The sequence below is a fragment of the Melanaphis sacchari genome, unplaced genomic scaffold (genome assembly GCF_002803265.2).
Source record: "Melanaphis sacchari strain LSU unplaced genomic scaffold, SCAv2.0 Contig11_pilon_pilon, whole genome shotgun sequence".
In the NCBI taxonomy this organism is placed as follows: domain Eukaryota; kingdom Metazoa; phylum Arthropoda; class Insecta; order Hemiptera; family Aphididae; genus Melanaphis; species Melanaphis sacchari.
In genome coordinates, this window is record NW_020270469.1 from 5,187,316 (window position 1) to 5,210,482 (window position 23,167).

General features: G+C 26.4%; 1 protein-coding gene across 1 annotated transcript in view; it reads left to right on the top strand.

Annotated features, from left to right (window-relative positions):
- The first annotated feature begins 1,281 nt into the window (after positions 1-1,281).
- LOC112604242 (proline-rich receptor-like protein kinase PERK8) overlaps positions 1,282-23,167 on the top strand; it is a 51,385-nt gene continuing 29,499 nt past the window's right edge. The window contains exon 1 of the mRNA XM_025353191.1: positions 1,282-1,738. Coding sequence (XP_025208976.1) covers positions 1,642-1,738 — 97 coding nt within the window. The 5' untranslated portion in view covers positions 1,282-1,641. The remainder of the gene's footprint in view (positions 1,739-23,167) is intronic.

The window sequence follows — 23,167 nt, forward strand, 5'->3', positions numbered from 1 at the left end:
TAATGAAATTTATTTATTATATACCTATAAATAACTATCAGATGTATAATGAAAAAAAAATATTGATTTATTATTATGAAATATTATAAACACGATGGGAAAAACAAATGAACGTCTTCAAAATCTCTGTAATAGAATGGTAATGAAGAAATAACAGTCATTGAAAGATTTCTCCATAGTTTAGGACATAGTGTACTCGTATATTATTAAAGTTATATGTACGTACGTAGGTAGTTGAACGTAATAATTATTGATTATAAAACAAATATTTGTGGTTGGTTTAATTTTTTCTCTTCATTATACCTCTCACCCATCTCATGTTGTTCATGTTGTTGAACTACTATAACCATAAGCGTGCGTAGATTTTGTCCGCAGGGGGCCCTATAAAAGGCTTCTTAAAAAGGTCTGAATTAAAGATTCTTATACTAATGACTACTAGTTTAATTAATAGGGACTGGAATTTGATGTAATTGCATTTTTTTTCTAATGCGTTTATATGAGGTTTGTATTTACAAAAATGTGGCTTGTATTATATAAAATTCAATAAAACCATTTTTATTCTGCATTTTTTGCATTTTTGTAGATATATTTGCATTTTTTACATTTTTCTTTCATGCTATTTTGAAAAAACTAAATATTTGAAAAACTAATGTATTGCGTACAGCCCAATCTTTCAATTATTTTTCTAATAATACCTATTTATTTTTGTAATTATTTTGTATTACTGATATTATTTCTTATTTCTATTTTAAATTTTATTTAGGCCCTGTGTCTGTAAAAAAAACATATTTAATGTATAAAAATATTAGCATTGTTTATTCAGATGAATAAAATAATAAATGAATGATTAAAAAATAATAATTTAAAAACGATGATTTTTTGATGATTTATTATTAAAAAAAAACGTAATTTTTGTATATGTTATGATATTTTTTTTGTATATTTAGGCTAATTTTTTGATATTTATAAATCATTTTAATACTTTTATAAGTGCATTTTAAAAGGTTTTTAGGTCATCAAGTTCCGGGCCCTTATAATTAAATGTGTAAATTTCTTATCTAAAAACAGCACATTATACTTGACTCTTGTTCGACAGAGTTGCGTTTTAAGTGTACTTTTAGCGTTCAAATTTAAAACGAAATCAAAAAACGATACGCGCAAGCAAAATAACGTAGTTCTTTAATAACGCGAACTGATCTTGTAGGTGGCGCTGTGGTAAGCTCGTTGCACAGCGACCGCGTGTCGCCAAAACCAAACGCGACTAGTTAGTTAGTCTGTCTTGCACGCCGGTTGTGTGATTTTCTATTTTATGCTTGTCGTTTTTTTTTTTTTTGATATTTCCTTTTTTTAAATGGTCTAGTCGTGCGTCATCAATCATATTGATAAATACTCATGTACACATATCATATTATAAATTACATAAAATTGTTGTGATAATTTGTGGGCTACTAGATGCTGTCGTTAATTTATAATAACACAATGGGTTAAATATTGGAATGTGCGCGTGTTACAATAATAATCATATAATCATACTAGTTTACTGTGCGAACGTGAAATGATGGTGATATTTGTGCGATTCTAGTGTGATTTTTCCGATAACTTTGAGCCGGAGCCGCGTAAAAACCATAATGGATACGAGTAATGTCGACCGATAAGATGCAGTGCAAGTGCGGTCTTTGGTGCACAATCCTCGTATTTTTGGCTGTGTCTGCCGTTTCTGCTGCTCAACTAATCAAAGGTATTTTAGACAATACATTTAATCTAAATCCATTCGGTTGTTTTTATACCGTAGTGTATGATTCATTTTTGATTTGTATAGATAGATCCTCTATAGATACTTGTTACCTAGTGTTTTTTCGAAGCTAAGATTGTAAGGCTGAAAAGTTGTACCTACTTGCTGGTTAGATGTTATTCAAAGCTTCTTATTATAGTGTTATCATTAAACGGTATTTATAATTAGCAATGCAGATTACTATAGTGGTTTTATATATATATATATATATATTCATATATGAGAAAGAGCGTAGTTAAATTCTTTTCTGAGCATTAGACATTGATAGTATTAGGTAATAATTGTTACTAGTTCTAGACTCGAATATTAGTATTAATTTCAAAATCAATGTGGTATTTGATAGACAGTAAATATACTAGAAATAGGAACAATATATCTACTATAATAGTCATTAGGTTTTTTACGAGGTTTTTTACTATATAATTATAAAACATTATACAATATATTAATACTAATAATTTATATTATGTAGTATATATTATATATTTTTTAATTACATTTAACCGCGAGGTATGAATATTTATGTATTAGACAAACTTTTTTTACAACTATTACGCGGGAAGTCTCGAAGTCTAGGGGGGTGGGAAACCGTCCAGCGCCATGACTCCCACCGAGCACCTGTATTAAGTTGCATTAAAAATTGGTACTTATTAGTTATTTATATAGGCGTATAATCTTTATTACAATCAAACATAAGTACTTATAATAAAACAAACATAAGATATTATTTTTGTTGTTATGACTTTAAGATCCCACACCAAAAAATACATTTCTAGACAAAGTTAATGTTTACATAGAATATCACATTGGCATTATTTTTACAAATTTATTGGCATAAATCTATCAACAATTTGAAATTTAAATTCTGAAATTAAAATAATAAAGTCAATATATTCTGTAATATAATTGTAAGCATACTAGCCTACCAACTACAGAATGATGATTTTATATGAGTATTTTATTTATGAAAGGTAATAATATAGGTAGTCACAGTTTTTCAGAAAATATAACTTTTTATTAAAATATGATCTATGGCTATGCACATCGAATTTTTACTTTTAAAGTAAAAAGGAGACAAATTCAGTCGATATAGTTCTTTATGAGCAATTATATAAAACTTTATAGCTATTAAATGTTTAGTATGTGTATTACAGTTTTTTTTAATTTTTCGGAATATTTAGTTTATTGACTTCACTCATTTCATAAATAATTTATTCAATAATATGTACTTTAAAGGGTCAATATTAATTTAAATAGATGTGGTTGTTTAAACTTTAAAGCTAGGTTAGGATAGTCTTAATATTTAAAATGTATTTGGTAATTAATAGTGATTTATTACTCTTACTTAATTCAGAAAGTGTCTATTACCTATATGAAGACTCCGAATCATCGTGGACATTTTTAATTACATGTAGTTAATAGTTAATATATATTTATTTGTATTAATAAATGACGAGTAGGTACCTATTAGTATTTTTTTCTCATTTGACTTAGCTTTAATTGGATAATATACGAGTATACTTATTTGGATTATGAATATCACAGTGATACAGTATAGTAGTATAAAAAATAAATAACTTCGTTAGTAGAGACTTATATAACGTATATAACAATTTTATATTAATTGATAAGGATATTAAACTTAAAACTAAAATGCATTTTAGTGAAAAATGTATTTTATAAATCATTTACAAACAGTAAAACGTAATTTTTATACCTACTACCCACACATTTGTTTTTATTAATTATTATGCATTTATCTACGTTTGAATTGTTATATAATACAATATTATCTTTAGGCAATTTTCTATGTCCAAATTTAACTGTCACTATTTTAACTAAAAATCTAAGAGTGTTTTTATACCACGATTTTTAGATAAGTTCGTCACGAAATAAGACTGTTCAAAAAATATGTACTAGTATAGATGACAGCTACATAATATAATAATAACATGTTGTATGTTTACATTATTTTGTACATTCACTACGAGCATAACGGTTCATTGGATTTTATATAAAACGCACATAGAGAGGTTTCTATACAAGAATAGATTTGCTACTGTGTAATGTAATAAGGTTTTCGAACTAGAAACCAAACATTTGAGTTTGTCCGTAGATGCACCGTAGAAGATGTCACGTCAAAACTAGAGTACAATTTTTGCAAAGAAAAAGACTTGTCAAATTAATGCGTGGCAAAAACAGATATATACTAGATAGACATAATATATATTAAGAACTAGAAAAAAATGATTTCGATGAAAGTCAAATACAGCCTCGATTGATAATGGAAAAGACGAGAATTTATGGAAGGCATAAAATATATTACAATACAGTCTACATATGCAATACGCACTCTCACACGAATTGTATTCTTTAGTACAATAATTTAATGTTACCTTGACAAAACTGATTGTTTTGTCACTAGAACAATACATTAATTCAGCCCGCAGTGTCGTCTGATTTTATTATCGAACTATTTAAAACTAGCAATGCGTATTTGTGCTTCGTCGAACTAAACTCGTACAAAGATGGAAACATTCTTCTTTGTCGCTTAAACTATAATATACAGTAAATACGAAGCAAAAGAAAATAATATCTACTGGACAAGACGTTCCTCGTGCATATATCCATAGTATATTCGCTGTAGTTCTAATAAATCTCTTCTTTATCGCAACAACTATTCGACTTCATTATTGAATCGATTTGGTACGTACCTGCCTACCTACCTACATACACCGTGGTAATAAACTACGTATCATTTTTCCATTGAATGTACAGATTATACACATATACTTCCAAATGAAGTTACAATACCTATCGGGACATATCTCTTGTCATACATCTCGACCGCATTAAGTTTGTCGGCTGTGTTCAAAAGAGCATTTCTCTAGCCAGTGATAGGCACGTTCTTGTATATAATTATACCATGTGTGTATACAATAAGGCTTTTAAATACAAACATAAATCCGCTAGTTTGATCTGCGATTTATGTTCAATATAAAACTGTTAAATTTATAATATTATATCAATAATGGCTTTTATGCAAATCTATCAGCGGGAATACATACATACATGGTCTTTGAGGCTGTTTATGACAAGTGAAAATTAATTTTTTTACCGTCGACTTAATTATACCTGTAATGGCTATTGTTAAAATATTCCATACGCATAGTTGGATATCTTAGTCACTTATACGGGTCCTATTGTCTTTTTCAAAGTTATAATTTTTAACTATTCCTCCCACATTTTGTTGTTTGCACCCTTGACCAACATGAATTGCATTTGGAGCTATCTTGAAAAATCAGGTGAGTTTCCATAATTTTAAGTTCGAGGTCTTTTCAATTTTTTCATACTTTTTTTTAAGATTAAAAAAAACATTATTTTTACCTATGAAATGTATTTAACCTTTAATTGCATTTATTTAAATATATTTATTCTACTAAAGTTCATAAAGTTAGTTTGACTGTTTTTAAAATAATTTATTTCCAAATTTCAATCTTTCTGATATTATATGAGTGTAAAGGTTTTTTATTTACCTAATATAATTTTAAGTAATCATATTTTTTTAAACGTGTACTTTTTAAATTAAAAATTTAAGATTTAATAAAATATAGTCTATACAGATCTTATTCCTCTAGTATAAATAATTCAAAATTAAATATTATTATATTCTTAGTATTTTTATATATACATAAAAATAGCATAAGGACATGTATATATTACTTATTGGTAAAAGGTAAAAAGACACGTTTTGCGGAATTATTTATTTTTTATCGTTATTAACGGGAATTGGAATAATATTTATTCTTCACATTGAGGAAAACTACTCTTTACTATACAATTATTTATCGATTACCTTCAAATGCAATCATCACAGTGTAAGAGCAGACTATGATACGGCCATGATGTTCCTCATTGTATAATCATAGAAAATCCTTGTTTTAGCGACAATTATTGAAGCGATACATTTTAAGCATATAATTAGAAATCTACTTGTCACCAGAAGAAGATTTTTATTATCTTTTTTTTTTTTATAGATATTATTTGTATCGTTCGTTTTTACGATCTTGTTGGCTGTTATGAACACATTGTTTATGTTGTAATACCAGCAATGTAATTAAAATATAGGACGACCTGATGGTTGTATATATACAGTACATTGAGGTTAATTGCATGATACTTGTACCTATAATATAATATGTATTTTATATTATTGTAGTAGGTAGAAACCGCTCTTCCATGACCCGTATCCAGAGGCTGAACTGATTCTATGCTTGATATTAAAACAAAATAATATTAGTTATTTAACATTTCGTTTATTAATTGAATTTATACGTTCCTATAATGTGGTGTGAATTATTTTGCGTAACACATATTTTTATTCCATTAGTTTAATTACATAGTTTTTGTACAATATGCGTAGATAGTGATTGTTTGCTGATCACCTAGTTGGTATTTGGTAGGAAAAATCAATTTAAATTTAATGTTTAAGGTTTTTTTGAATTCTTAATAATCTACCATAATATTTTTTAGTAAAATATGCGATTTAAAATTTTTAAATTGTATACCTGGGAATTTATATTTATTAAACCGATGGCTATTATCGAATATTATGTATAATGTAATGAATAATAACCGTTGATAGAAATTAGATAGATGATTTTATTCTTTGTGTTAATACTCAAATTTGACATAATATTATATTTATAAACATCTTTATATTTAATAAAGTTTAGAAAATTTGTGTTGGAAATACAATAGGTCAAAAATTAATAATATACCACACACTTTAATAGCATTCCTTGTAGATTTTGAGCAGAGCGATCGAGATGTATACATTAGCTTTACAATAATGTTTTTTTATGTCTGAAGTAGAAGTGAACGGAGAAAGGGTGTATGCCCTCATAGGTTTTTTTTAAACAACCAGTGCACTAAAATACTAAGCATGTTTATTTTGTTTATTTATTTATTAATTATATGTTTAAAATAGACTAGCACATAATATACAACAATTTATTTACATGTACTTATATGTGTTATAAGTTATAACATTTATAACTACACTTATACGTTACTCTACAATAATTGTAAACATGTACATCTATCACTGACATTAAAATTTGTTTTGTACTAACTTAATTATAATGACTAAACGCTCATTTAAACGTTTTAAATGTGATGGCATACTTTTTTTTTTTTTATAAAGAAGTAAAATTCCTTTGTAATTAAAAAGATTAGTGACAGTGGTCATAGAAGTCTAATATTGTACTTGAAACCATTTAATGACATAGTAAACAAACTATTAATGACCGGATATTATATTTAAGATATTGCCTATAGATAGTACATTAATGACAATCACCAATCAGTTTATTTGTATAATTTTTTTTTAAATTTTTTCTGGAAAAATATACAAAGTCTGTATTAAATTATTTAAATTTGGAATAAATGATGTATCATTGAATACGAAAAACTATTCTGAGTTAAAACGGTCTATTAGCCCATGTTGCCAGGTGATATGTTTTTTTGATTAAGTTATTAAAATCAAAAATTAATAGTATTATTATTTCCGAATAGAATTTTTTTCCGAATATATTTCATAAATTGTATTATTAATATATTTTAATGATTATCATAATAATATATATATTAATTTTATAGTTTTATACCATATTATATCAACTCAACATTTAATTTATCCTTCTGTAAATACCGTAAAATAGTAAAAATACATTTATAGTACTTATAAAAATATATTATTTTAAAATGAATAAAAATGTTATTGCGTATAGTGAAATTTATAATGATATAAAATACATTAAACTTTGAGTTCCCGCGCATATGTTATTAAATTATAACAAAATAATAAACATCGCTATTTATTGTTAAAATAAGTGATTTCATATTATAAAAAATAATTGATTAGATTTTATGATTTTGGTATAAACTATACTTATGAAGAATCTTGTGTTATATAATACTTAGATTTGAAAAAAAAAGTTTTTATACATTTTTAATTACAAAATAATTAACGTAGTTTTGCGTTTTGACGAATTTTTTTGAAATTCTAATTTCAAATGAATATAAAAAAAATTGTACCAATGTACTTTTAGTAATTTTATTCAGGTATAACAATGATTTTTGTGGGATCTTGTATTCAATTTTCAAGAAATTTTACTTAGCGAATAATTTTTTATTGAAATTTATAAAAATATAAAAATAAATAAAACTTGAAAATTTTTTATGTCTATAAATAACTTTAAAAAAAGTTAATACTCAAATATATTGAAAATTGTATCATATAATAAAAATGCTATTACAAAATTTGGTGAATATTTCAAATATCTTTTCTTACTTGGTTTCAAAATACAATAACATATCAAAAACTGTTTGAGGAGAAATAATTATTTTACGGTTGAATGTCGTAGAAATTTGATTTGAAATGCTTATGCTCTTAAAATATTAATGAGACTTTCAGGTAGAATATGTTTTCATATATGAAATCAAAAATTTTCACGAATTTCCAACTACAAAATAATTTATCAATTTTTGCAATTTTTATGAATTTCTAAACTTATTTGTTTGTTTGTTTTTCCTAATCATAAAAGTACTGGGAATTTTTAAGTTCCACCTCTCCAAAGTATAGAATAAATCCAATATGATATCTAATACTACCTTCTTTTTTGAAAATCGGAGTACTTTATCGATAGTTTATCATTTAGGCATGCAAAAAAAAATACACATTATTGTTAAATCAATACGTCATTCATCGCTCCACTCAGAATTAAATTTTTTTTTTTTAAATTACGATTTTAGTTATTTTGTTATTTAAAAATATTTTATAGGAACTTAATTTTTTCTACGTATATTATTATTTACTATATATAATTAAATGTACTACGCATATTTAGATAATTAATTTTAGTTATCTATATACCAAGAACCTGTACATACCGTTCTACAGTACGTTGGTACTGATTTATAAGTTTTAATAACAATTAGTAATGTTATAATTACAAAAAATAAAATATGACTATACATTTACTGTAGAAAATGGTATTATTACGTTTTATTTATTGTAAAATTGATTAAGTGATAAATATTATTTGATAATCGATAGCTATATGATTTGTATGTAACATCACATCTTGTTTAATTTAAAAACTATATAATATTTTCTTGTGCTTTAGTCAACGTTAGAAGCCCTGCTTACTATCTAGTTGTTGTGTTACGCGTGAACGATATTTCCATAATCAAATATCAATGAAAAACCAATCGCACAGTACCTACTTGCGAAACACAAGCACAATGACTTGAGGCTAATGGTCTCCTCATTCAATTGTCGTAATAGAGCGGTGCATATATATGTTTATAGTTCCCTTATAGTTATAATAACAATACTTAATGGAAGATACTTTTACGTAGCTCCGAGCCGTTGAATCTGCCTGGCTCATCCATGATTACTTTTCTTTGTGCAATATATTGTCCTTATTTGGTGTTGATAATTACATCACCTATGGGTCTATTGAGCATGTATGGCAGTATATAAATATATATATATATAGGTATAACTATAATATGTAATATGTAAAAAAATGTATATATGTATAATTTACCTCGGTAGTATTATCATGGTTAAGTTTTGACCATATTATAGGTATATTATTATCGAAGATAATCAAATTATGTTTTGCACGTCAGGAATTTTGATATAGAACAATAGACCTCGAGGTGAAAACCAGAGAAATTAAATTGATTTTTCACCGAGAGTCCGTGCAATGATATTATTTTATATGGACATTTTTAGTTTTTCAAGGTAACTGTTTATAAATATACTCCAAAGATCTACACATTGTTTACATATGAATTATAACTTATAAACATTCAATGAACATGTCAAATTTATAGCCTCAATATACGTGACTAGGATTTTGTAACCTGCTTCAATGGTTATAAATGGTTAAGATGTTGATTATGGTTGTTGTATTTTAATATAAAGATATTACTAAGTAAAAGGTCGGACATCCGTATTATAATATATACATTGTTGTTTGATCCGCGTTAACATAGGTAATAATATAATAAGGTTCTATTATTAATTTTTATATTGAAATTGACTTCTTCATGAAGAGTAAGTATATTATTTAAAATGTAATGAGTTTAATATGTTTCATATTTACTTTTTAGAGAGTTATTTAAATTTTTTTTTTTACTAGTACCTTTTAGATAATTATGTATTTTACGGTAAGCTGTATAAAAACTATGTTTACTGTCCCATTGTGTGAACTGAACGAATATCACATTATATTCTTATCAAATATTTTATGTAAAGCACATTTTGATTGCGTATTTAATCATTTAACTGTACGATAGTTAACGTTTATTAGTTTGTGATCACAATTCATTAGGTACAGTTAGTTCAGACAGTATGCAATACAGATAGTGGTTATCGTTAGTTTTAAGACATAAGCAGAACATTACATAAGAAAAAATGACAACACGGACTTGCATGAACTCGTAAAATAAAAACTTACTATGTATAATGCATGTATATTACTTACTGATATAATGTCATAATTAATGTATGTATAGAAAAAAACATATTTTCTTTAGCTTACTTCTCCGCAAACAAATCGTATTCGATATGAAGTTATAAATATATGAAAATTATATATGGACAATGTAATTGGAACATAAAACTAACTTATTTTCTGTATATGCATGCGTAGATATAAGTATATAAGTATTTTATATGCGAGACTGGAGCAGTTGTATTATATATTGCAAGTCTATATCTATATACGATTCTGGTTTAAGAAGCATCATTTGATTTCATAGAGAAGTTCTACGTTGTTATTTATGGGTTTCTTTTCTGTTGATTTATGCTGTTTTGCTATGTTAAAAAACATTACAAATGGTGGAAAACAACGAACAAAATGATAATGCTCTGACTAAGCGCAAACTATCTAGATTGTGATAAATGTATAACTGGTTGTAGGTATATATAACACTATGTCTGCTGTTCAACTGATACGATGAAGTACGTAACTGTATTGAAAAAAAAATAAAATTTTGTTTTGGTATTCTTAAAATTAGATTATTCAATAATTAATTATTTAATAATAACTGTATCGATACTTAAAAATATTAAAAAATAAGTGAAATAAATATGAAATCAAATATTGGATAAGTATTTTTAAAATAGGTTTTATCATCGATATAGTAGTACTTAGATATAATATAAATGTGTATGACGTAATTAAGTATATTTAGTTAAATATATTAATTAGGAATTTAATTTAAAAAAGTTAATTATTTATAGTTAAATAGATATATAATATAATAAATAAATTAAGTAAAATATGATAAATTTAAGGATTTTTTATGGTACTCTTACTATTTTAAAGTACCTATAGTTTAGTACTGTTTTACAACTAAGCTTCATCTCAAGAATTATTAGGCTTTATTGTTTTATTTTTTTTCTTTAATATTTTTAAATGTATTATTTTATATCTGTTTAAAATTATAATTTTCATCTTTCTTATTTTTAAATGGTAATAAAATAGATTATTTTTCATAAAGAAAACTTTGGACAAACTATTTTTTAATCATGAAATTTACTGAATAATAAGAAGTTATACCATTCTATATGTATTCTTTCAATCTAAAACCTAAATTATTATAATTTATAAATCATTAGTTCTTTGTCAAGTATGATTTGGAATCATTAAAAAAAAAAAAAAAATTGTATTAATACGAGTACATTTAATAAAATTAGTTTCATACATTTTTATGGAGTCATTAATTCTACTTAAAATTAAATATATAAATTCATAATGATTAATATAATATGGGAGTAATACGACTAAGCATAGTAAGTGACAAATTTCAAAATTATCTAGTGTATTGAAATTTTAGTTAATAACCTTATTATTATCTATTTATTAAAAACATATACATGATAGGCAGTAGAAAAGTGTATTAAAATAATGTTTTTGTACTAGTTGAACGTTATCGACAATCTATAATAGGTACGTTAATTTTTCCAGCCATGTCAATATGTGATTAAGAGACATCTCATGGCCACCTACTGACTGCTATACATTAGTTTTGTAACTCTACCTTGCGTGTATCAAATTGTCATACTTGTCATAGTAGGGTTATAGGCTTATACATTTATAAAAAAAATATTTTAAAAGCCAATAATTATTTATTAAAAATACTTTATTAAATTATAAATTTATTGAATTTTTCGAAATTATAGTCAACTATATAAAGTCAATAAATATTTTTTTATCAGGAAAAAATCATAATTCAATTATAAAAGTTATAAAAAAAGTCTTAATGCATGATGTTTAGTTATGCAAGCGAAAGTGAATAGATTTTTCAAATTTAAAAACGAGTAAATAATGTAGTCCACCATCAACTATACTAAAATGACGCACCGACGGCATCATATTAGTTTACCCACTCACTTTAATCAATTGAACCGGTAGACATGTGTTAATATGTTCATGTCAAAACATAACTCGGCCATTCATCTAACGGAAGACTTGAGATCTAGGTCGAGCGGCTGTGTCATGCACATGCAGTGTGTCTCGACAATCGACAAGTATATGGTTTAGCATGCTCGCACACTCACACACACTCATAAAATCCGTTAAGTAAATATGGACAACTTTGTCGGATAGATACTTTTTACGTAAAAGGAATGCTCATGTATAGTCAGTTATAATTATCTCTCTCTCTATATATATCTTATGACGCACGTGTATTAGATACCTCGTAGGTACCTATAATACGGCTATACATCATATAATACTATTATCGTATAACATAGCGAGAAAAAAAGCCACATATTATATAGCTGCTCGATATCTCAAACTTTCGTGAAGTCTGTGCTATATGAGCGTGCACGTGTATCTAGCATGCGGGAGTCGTATACACCGGATCAAGTTCAATGCAGTTTCAGTCATTTTGCTGGAGAACTGGAAAATCGTGTTACGAGCATACCCTCGCAAATTAATAAGTCACTGCATCTCCAAATGTCGTAAACCATGTACACAAAACCTGTTTCGGTAGATTTGTATTTATGGATGATGCTTTTTAGCTTGGATAACTTTGTACGGTCGCTATACGCACATAAATATGTCACGCTACTTAACTGTTGCAACACCGCGTGTCACACAGACATCGGTTATATATATCGAGTGTATAATAAAATATGTGGAGACTATATTATTATGGACAGTGGGACTAGCGCGTGTATTTATAAAAAGGCACACCATCGCCGCCGCCGCCGCCGCATTGGCTCTGCATGATCGAACGGATGTCGTGGGCTTAGTTATATTATACAGGATGAAATATTGTATATTTACAAGTTGAGCGAACGAAAGAAAGAGTTCAATCACGATGTGTGTATACGCATATGGATGTTATGTATAGAATTATCTGATTGTATTGGGTGTGTGTGTGTGTGTGTGTGTGTATATTATATACAATAACATTGGTTCTGTGGTTATAAAGGTAACATTTTATAAACTGCCAATGGTTTGGACTTGGTTATTTATTTGCTATTTCAATATAAAGATGACGAATGGCTTTGATAAAATATTGATTTTGCTATTGATAACTTTTAAAATGGTTACATAATGAAAGAAATTAAGATATATGTTCTCTTGTTTTTAACTGGTAAGTATAACATTAAAAAAGTATTCAGTAATGAAGAGGTCTTAATATATTTTTATTTTTAATTCAGGGTGTTTATTTTTTGTGATAAATTATAATATAATACATATTATATTATATTGTTTTAAAGGATCTAATAAATATTTTTTTAAACATTATTTAAATTTTTAGGTAAATGTATTATATAACCAAAACGTATACAATAATTATAATTTATAAATAAAATAATATACAAATAATAAAATTAGTAGATGTATACATTATTGTAGCTTATACAATATGTAAATATAAATTTTTATCTTAAAATTATCAGTTAAAAATTTAAGTGGCTATAAAATATAGTTTTTAAATTTTGACTCCAACTAAAGTTCGAGAATTTTAAGCTTAACTGTTTAAGTTTAGTAATACAGCAAATAGAAATTGAACTTTAGGACTTAATTGCGTTGAACATGAATTAGTATAATATAATTGTTGTTTGAGTTGCTTAGTGTAGTATATCAAGTACCTAAAAACATTTATTTTGAGTTTTACAAAATTATATTTTATTCAAGATAAGAAAGGTAACAATGTATTTGAAAATATACCAATAAGTAAATTTGATTAGTTAATAGATACATGGCACGAATATGTGGTTGAAGAAATTATTTACAAATTACGCTTATGTTATAAATATACATAAATATGTAATTTTAAATCTGACAGGGGAATATTTTATTTATACAGAATCTGGTTATATTTACTTTTTTAATTATTTAAAGTTACATAAATCTATAAGAGATAAGAGACAGAGTGAGAAAGAAAGAGAAAAAGAGAAACACATTAGTAACAGTTATAATAATAATATTAACTGGATTTATTTTAGAAACATTTTAGTGTTTATCTATATGCATGAAATAAAATATAAATATGCAATAGGTTTGTGACATTTCAATGTCCTCTCTCATCCAATAGCTTCTTAAAGCCGCTCACTTTTCTTCTCAGTTATCGTGACGCTTCGCAAGTATATGATAAGTTTTCGTAACCATATTCATATACAGTGGCTGCTGCAGATATAATAATATAATATGTATTGCCGAATACAATACGAATAGACAGAGAGCATTAGCAGCAATTAAGCGATAATTATTATATTTTTCATCGCTAGGTTAGTACTCCCCCTCAAGATGACCTCAGAGGTTGCACGTTGGATAGAATCGCCTCGTTACACAACTGCACGACGTTTGAACGGTTCTTTATTATTTATGTATGCATAGGTAAGCATATGCATAAAAGAATATTTACTACAGAATTCTCGCGTGGATGTGATCGTGAATGGTATACACTTGTACATATGCGTCTAGGTTTTTAAACCGATCTATTGAGTTCCGTACGCGGTTTTCTGGATATTCGTGTCGAAGGAGAAGTGAGTAGTAGCTGCAGTTTAACCAAACCCGACACGGATCATAACGGTCGATGGTAAAAACAGGAAAAACTTTACAGTGTTAAGAAAAGTAAAAAACAGAAAAAAACAACAATAAATTCACAGATGAACCCGTGCGTGAAGTAAACTGCTAAAAAATCATAAGAAAATTTCAGTGTGTGAGCCGAAGTGTGAAGGTTGAAATTACGATTATTATTACGAATCGACCGTTTATTATGCGAATAATAATAAACCATTGGTGGATAGATGCACCTGTAATATTTTAATTTTTTTTTTTTTACTTCTAAAGCCTTTAGATTTTAACTACTATATAATTTCAAGTAATTAACATCTTCAAAAATAAAACTATTTTATTATACTTGCCTGCCAGTTTAGCTATAAAATCAATAATATTATTTTTGATTTAATAAATTTAAATGTTCTGTGTATTTTTATTAATAATATGATGTGAAAATTATTATACAAAAGATAATTTAATTAAAAGTTTTTAGTTTTATAGATAATTAAAAAAGAGTATAATAAATAAATATAAATACTACCAAGTAAATAATATGAATACATTTTTTATTGAATTAAATATATATTTTTAACTTATTGCATTTAATATTTATAGTTTGTTTAGAATTACACATTTATAAATATATGTAGGTAAATTGGTTTTTTAATTTCTTATTTATTTTTTTTTTTTAATACTAGTACCTAGCCATTACTAGTATATTGATATCAATGTATAAATTGTTACGACAATTATACATTATAGCTTTCATTGCAAAGATGATGCAAGTTCAGGTCTAATACTTAATTTAATACAATTAAAATTAACTTATGCGAACATTTATGCATTAAACGAAATATAAACCCAATATGTAGAGGAGTTCACAAGTTTTATATAATTATTATTATCAATGTATACGGAATTCTCACGATATTAAATTAAAATTCAGAAAAATCTTTCATATTCCCAGAGTAATCGTGTGTATTTCTTTCCGGTTACGTCAAATGCATCATTTAGTTTTGTTTAAAAATATTTACCGTACAATCGAATCTATGTTTACTTCTATAGGTAATGTTTTCCAAATGCAAATTTATTAGGAGGTACTTTAATTTACGGAGATGTTTAGTCTTGGTACCAAATATTTTCCTCGTAAGAGTAGTGCAGCTCGTGGGGCTGTTCAATAGGGTAAGTGAGTAACTATAACTATACTATATATGTTATACTCTATAAAGGAAAATACTTGAAGGTCATTAGTTGATTTGGTGCTCGTGCAAAACCATCCGGATAGTGCGCATGTTTAGCAATGTACTGTTGCGTACGCTTATATTGTTTTCTCGGCTTGGTTTTTCTTAGATCAGTCAAATGAGCGGAAATTCAAATTTTATTCATAAACACCAAGTTAGTTATTGAATATTTTGCTATGTATACGTGCCTTCCTATTTCAAGGTCTGTATAGTTCGATTGTCAATTTCCTAGCGTTTGCAACATACCGTCAAACAATTGTTTCGCATGAATCGATCCGATTCCCTCAATATGTCTGTATAATGCACGTATAAAATTATTTATTCTAATAATAATAATTTTTTTCACACATAAATTTAATTTAGATTTAAATATATGTAGTTTACGAGTTTGTTGTTGAACTCAATTTACTAAAAAATATCAACTCAAGTTATATATAAAAATAGTTATAAGATAAGTACTAAAAAGTGAAATAGTTCATTTTTGTTTAAAAAAAAAAATTCTTATTAAGTAATTATAGCATTAGATTAATATTTCTTGTTTATAATTATTCAACAAACCGTCCGACTCATTGGACATTCACACTCTCATACATACGGAAACGTATTTTTACTACCTACTAACTATATTTGTAGAAAGTAGCTGAATAAAGATGTGCGAACTGCACTCTTACTTTCTGAAGTCAAAATAACACTCACATAATTACGAATACATACTATTATGATGTCTATATATTATTATAGTTGAAATGAATGTGCATTTAACATTATACATAATATTATATGATAATCTGCTTTACAACTGGTCTAAACAGGACGTAACTTTGATTTCGTTTCGGACCTCACCTTGTCACCGATTATCCTTGACGCCATATAGTTTATATTTTTATTTTTTTGACATCGGTCAATCGATTTTCATAATGACGATCCACCTACTTCCGTCATTTTGTTTATTATCCGTGTCAGTAAATCCGATGTGGTCCATCAATGCATGACATGCGTAAACTATACATGTTGGTGTAGTGTATTTAAATAAACGGTGCACGACCGTATAATAAACGGGCGGTTGTAAAGAATAAACATTTTACATCTCTACCTATTCTATATATATAATATATATATATTATACCTAAACTATACCCACGTAAGCTATAAGTATATGTCGTGTAAAAACGTATTATTATTTTCACTGTCAAATTTCGTTTAAATATTATGTTGATGGGACGGAAGAATATTTCGCTCACAAACTGTCACTAAGCGGTGGGGGTGAAAACTTTCGCCAGGCCTCTTTTTATAGTATTATACGTTGTGATGATTAATGTGATTCATATTATATTCGCGTGTGTGCAGTGCGCGTGCGTGTGTTGCTAATGTAAATGTTTTGCAACCAGCGCAGGATCAGAAGTTAGCATGCACATAACCTTCGCTATCGTTTTCGTGACACACATTCAAATTAATAACGATAATAAACGGGCGCGTCTTACATTTACCAATCGCCCAGCAGACGGACAATGGCCTTCGCATAAAAGTTTTATTGCCCCTTTTTTCTCTATCTCTCTCTCTCTTAAGCAAAGCTACCATGTCGTAATATTGATATTAATAATAATAATCGTTACGAATGTTTAATGATATAATATGTAGAATACTAATAATATTATGCCGATTCTACAGTGTGTCCATAAAATAGGCTGTTTTATACGACTAATACTACGACCAAAATGTTTAAAATGTATCATTAACTGATCAATACATCTCACGAGTTAAATTGTATAATAAATATATTTTAAACATTAGAGCGATATCCAGCAAAAACTCTTTTCGAACGCCATATACCACAAACCTTCAATATAGAAATAGTAATAAAATTAATTTACGAAAAATATTGGTTTTACAAATTTATAAAAATTTATTCTTGACAATTAAAATAGAAGGCTTCATTAAAAATCTTATATTAAGATTAGCGAATCATTATACTACTTTTTAGTTACTATTTCACTAAATTATCTTGAATGTACTAGGCAGGTAAATAATAATGTATTAATAATTTATTTATGTTTATTACTCGGTTTATTGTTTCATATACGTGTATTATTATTATGATACTCCAGTACTTAGAATTTATGCAACATTGATGTTTTTTGATGAGATATAACCTCGATCTATGTTATGTAAATATTTGTTTTTATAATGGTAGGTATAAAAATTTATAAAATTGTATTTATACATTAATAATTAATTACCTAGACCTAACAATCGCTGGCTATGACATTTACGTATCATCTTAATTTCAGCATCAAGCACATGTGTCTGCATAATTTATTATACTAATTCGCGATGCTACTGTTAACCTTTTAATAGATTAATAAGCTTATTCACGTGTCATCTTGTCTTGTACGCATATTACCATTGATTTTAGAATAAAAATTAAAACAAATATTTCGACTTTTTGTTACTGTTAAATGCTTTATTATTGTTTTGGTGACCATTCCGTGGTATCGTTAAATTCAGTAATTTAAAGACTGAAATAATCAATTGCTTACAACTTATTGGTTATTGTATAAATTATTTTAACAATAATTTAATATTACTTACATCGTAATTTTGCCTTTGAAATAATATTTTGATCATCATTCAAATAATGTTGTGATTTTCTATTTTAATTACATAAGTATTAGAATTTTAAATTGTGTTCTTATAAATATTATATTGTACTGTCAATAAACATTAACATTTCATAAAAGGATTGTGGATTATAAAAATGGGCAGGTTTAACATTATATAAATTTGTAAGTAATGTTAATTTTATTGTTACGTTGCCGTATTGTCATCTGTCGAATGTGATGCCTTCCGGCTTTCTAGGTTATAGGTTCTGAGTGGATCAAGCGAGCTATAGGTTGTACAATTATATGTTTATTTTTTTTTTATAAATTTTTGGGTCGCTAAAAATGTTATGTAATTTCCTGTAGTTATTTAGAAAATGGGACCTTTGAAAGATCCTCATTAATATTTGTTGTATACAATTTGAAACTGTAAAAATCAGAAATATTTTTTTAAACACATACGAAATTTGAGTTATAAATTTTTATTTGAATTTTATGTGATTAGTAATAATTGTATAATATTATAGACTGTACAATTGTTTTGGTTCCTTTCTATAAATAATTTTCTGATTAATCATACTATAAATTCATAATAATATGTAGAAATGTTGAATGATATAATATCTTTAGTTAATCTTCGAAATACGACAGGAATTCTCCGTATTTTATGTTTTTAGGATTTAATTTAAATACTGGAATATATTATTTTTTACGTGTTTTGTTACATTATTTTTGATCATGTATTGTTGTGACAAACTTGTAATTTGTAATAAATTACTTTTAATATTTTAAATTTAAAAAAATTTTCGAAAATATCCATACTCAAACATAAAGTATAAGCATATATTATATTTATATATTATTATACAATTTTTGGTGGCATTAGATGTTGATATACAAACACAATTGTTAATTTAGTCATTGAAATTACTGAAACATATTTTTGACATTTTATTCAGTAATGGCATTTTTATAATTTATTAATGTTTAAAATATCCGTATGTATATTGTGTTATGTGCATTTAAGAAAAAATTGTTCAAACTAATAAAAATGCTTACGATTAAAATAAATATTTGTGCATTCAAAGTTATAACTACATTACTAATTATTAAAAATTAATCGTGCTTTACTTAAAACAAGTACAATACATAAATAAATAATAATATAGTTATGATATATTTAATATGTTTTATAGTTCATATAATATACCTGTGTAGGTATGAAATATTATTACACGTTATAGCGACGTCTTGTTGACATGTAATTATACATAGGTATTAGGTGCCTCAATAAAAAACTAAATTTTTGTTATTTATTATTAAGTAAAAATATTTTATGAAAATATAAGTATCTTGCATTTTAGCGAAACAAATTTAACTGTGTGATATTATTTAAAATTTATAATATTGTCACGGCCTTTAGTTCCAAACAACTTATGGCAAATATTCGCGCAACTTTTACAATCATTTAGTGAGCGTCTTAAACCAACTACGACTACTGCCCTATATATGTTCCCATCGTCCAAGGTTGTGCCATTGTACATATTTTGAAAATATTGTAATGATATGTTATTATATTATATATGATATATTATATCGTACACGCGTACATGTAGCATATAGCGTTTTTTTCACACATCTGTCAATGTCTCCACGACATCTAAACGCATTATAATGCGCTTTATTATTATTTTTTTCGGTTGTTGTTCCCAACAAGAATTCGGCCAATGTCTTATATTGCAATACAGACAAATTTTTAGTGAGTGCAGAAAAAGAAGAGACGAATAATGATGACTATAATAAAGAACCTAAAGCAACGAAAATATATCTTGTCACGGTCCGCGGCTTCTCGGTCTCGGTCAGCTACCTCTCGCAATGTACATGTATCTACGAATATCGCGCTGAAAGACCATATAACAATATTTTTGTAATTTACGACTTTTTTCCCCTTTCTCAACCTTACATACGTGTGTGTATTTAACACAAGGACACTTCTGTGCATACAGGTTGGACGCGACTGCACACAATGTGATTCGAATGCTAATTAGTTGCATGTCGCGTAGTCAGTATAGTAGTCTACTGTTAAATAATAAAAGTGATTTTTATATAAATACCTACATTAAAATATTCCTATAAACAATTCTACCGTTTGTCGATATACTAATTTATCCACCGATTAACGGTGGACAAATACGATAAATATATCGCAGCTTATAAGTATTTTAAATGAATTAATCGTCAATATTCTTCATGTAAATACATAATTGTATTATCTAACGATAACGGTTGACGCATATTAGTAAAACAGTTTTAAAACACAGTTAGGTGCCTATTATAATATGATGTTTTATAGAATGCAAATCGTATATATTCGAATTAAACCGAATGATTGTAACAGAAATTTTAAGTTAATTTACTATCCCATAAATGGATAAACACGTATACGTATTCATTATATGTTTGTAATTTCGAGTTGCATAATAATTATTTATATTTATTCATTTTAAATTGAATATGTAATAAATAATTTCGTTCATTAGTTTTGTATTCCGTAAAAGAAAGTCCGTATAACATATTATTAGGTATATGAACGTGTAAAATATTTTTAAAAAAAATGTAAATATTGTTGTGTTTGAATGAGTTACTTTTTCAAATAAATCTAATTCGCTTATCTTCAAATTAGTGTTAATATTTTTATAAATATTTAATATTCGGTTAGATTATTTGGAATTAAACTAATATAATATATACATAATATTTATTTGTATTGAGAGATTTGCCTATATTTATTTGATTTCTTATATATATTTAAATTAAACAATCCATTATATTTATTATTTATTGACGTTGTGGACTTGTGGTAGATGAAAATATCTTTTTTTTAAATAGGTGTATCTAAAAATAAAATATGTATTTTATAAATTCAAATTTTAGTATTCATAAAATAAAATATGAAGCCGGCACAATAGTGCAGTAAATATTGCATTATTTACATCAGAAATTTAATTTAAAATTAGTTTTACGCTGAACAGGTAAAAAAAAAAAATTGATAATAATAATTTACTTATGTGAAACATCACGTACACATTCAATTATAATAATTTTACTTAGATGATGTTTTTTTTAGGAAGTGAAAGTATTAATAATTGTTACTATTTCTATAAACTCACCAGTTGCAATGACATTAACATAAAAGAGGAACAAATGACAATATTATGTAAATGTGAAAAAAACACACCTTATACACCCTACACATATTACAATGTGAGCATTGGTGTTTCTGTGGTAGATTGCATCGATTAAATTTCACACTTAATATAATTTCTATAATATATAAAAACTTAGTTGACAATCGCGGTAAAAATATTACATTAAAAAATATACGGAAAAAGATGATTCTATTACTAACAACAGCAATTATAATATACATTTGTGTGTGTGTTGAATGTGTGTGGGTATGGTAGATCCATTGTTCAAGATCAACTTTCTCTCGCATACACGACAGTATAAAATACGCGTAGGAATTGTAAATGCGATGTGCAAGTGTACATCATTAAAATTACGATTTTAATCTAAAATATCTGTATATTGTATTATTGGTTAACAGTTATACCTATTCTTTTAATATCTATAGGCAATATATTATTATTATTATTATTATTATTATTATTATTAATATTAATTTAGGTGCATAAATATATTCATTTTATTGACGTCAGATGTGTAATATATTATTAAACAGTCTCTGATAACTATAGACATAAATACATTATTATACATGTTGGCAGACTTTTTTGTCTTGGTATCGTCATGACCGAATGATAAGTTCTCAACCATGAACCAACATTATACAATTTTATAGTACTTAGGTATCTGTACTGATGGAAAAATTAATTAAATAACATGTAAATTGACTGGGTTTATGGAGCGAAAAAACCGTAAATTTCGAATAGCCGTCAGTGTTTATAATAAATTATAGAGTAGTGCATGACTAATTATGTTGTCCAATAGAATCGATTACTTATTTACGTACTTATTTATTATGAATTGGATCACAGATGGACTACCAAGTAGTTAGCTTTGGATGTTTGATATTTCTAGTATCTACATAACTATATATATATTATTATTGTGTCAGGTGCAAAATAGGGATAGCTTTAAGTGCTAAGTCTTCCCTGCGAAATTTCAATAACCCCTTTCTTCTAAAGCATGTTCTGATAATTTTTTTTATTCTTATTGATTATTTTAATAATATTATTTATCATAAGTTATGCAGGGTAAAAAAATTATTTAGCGATAAAAAAATTATTACCATTTACTATTGTTTATTGGTTAAAATAAATACCTCGGTGTTTAAAAATAATGTATATACCTACGATAAATTGTTTTGGTTGTATTTGTATCGATTATATAATTAAAATGATAAATTAG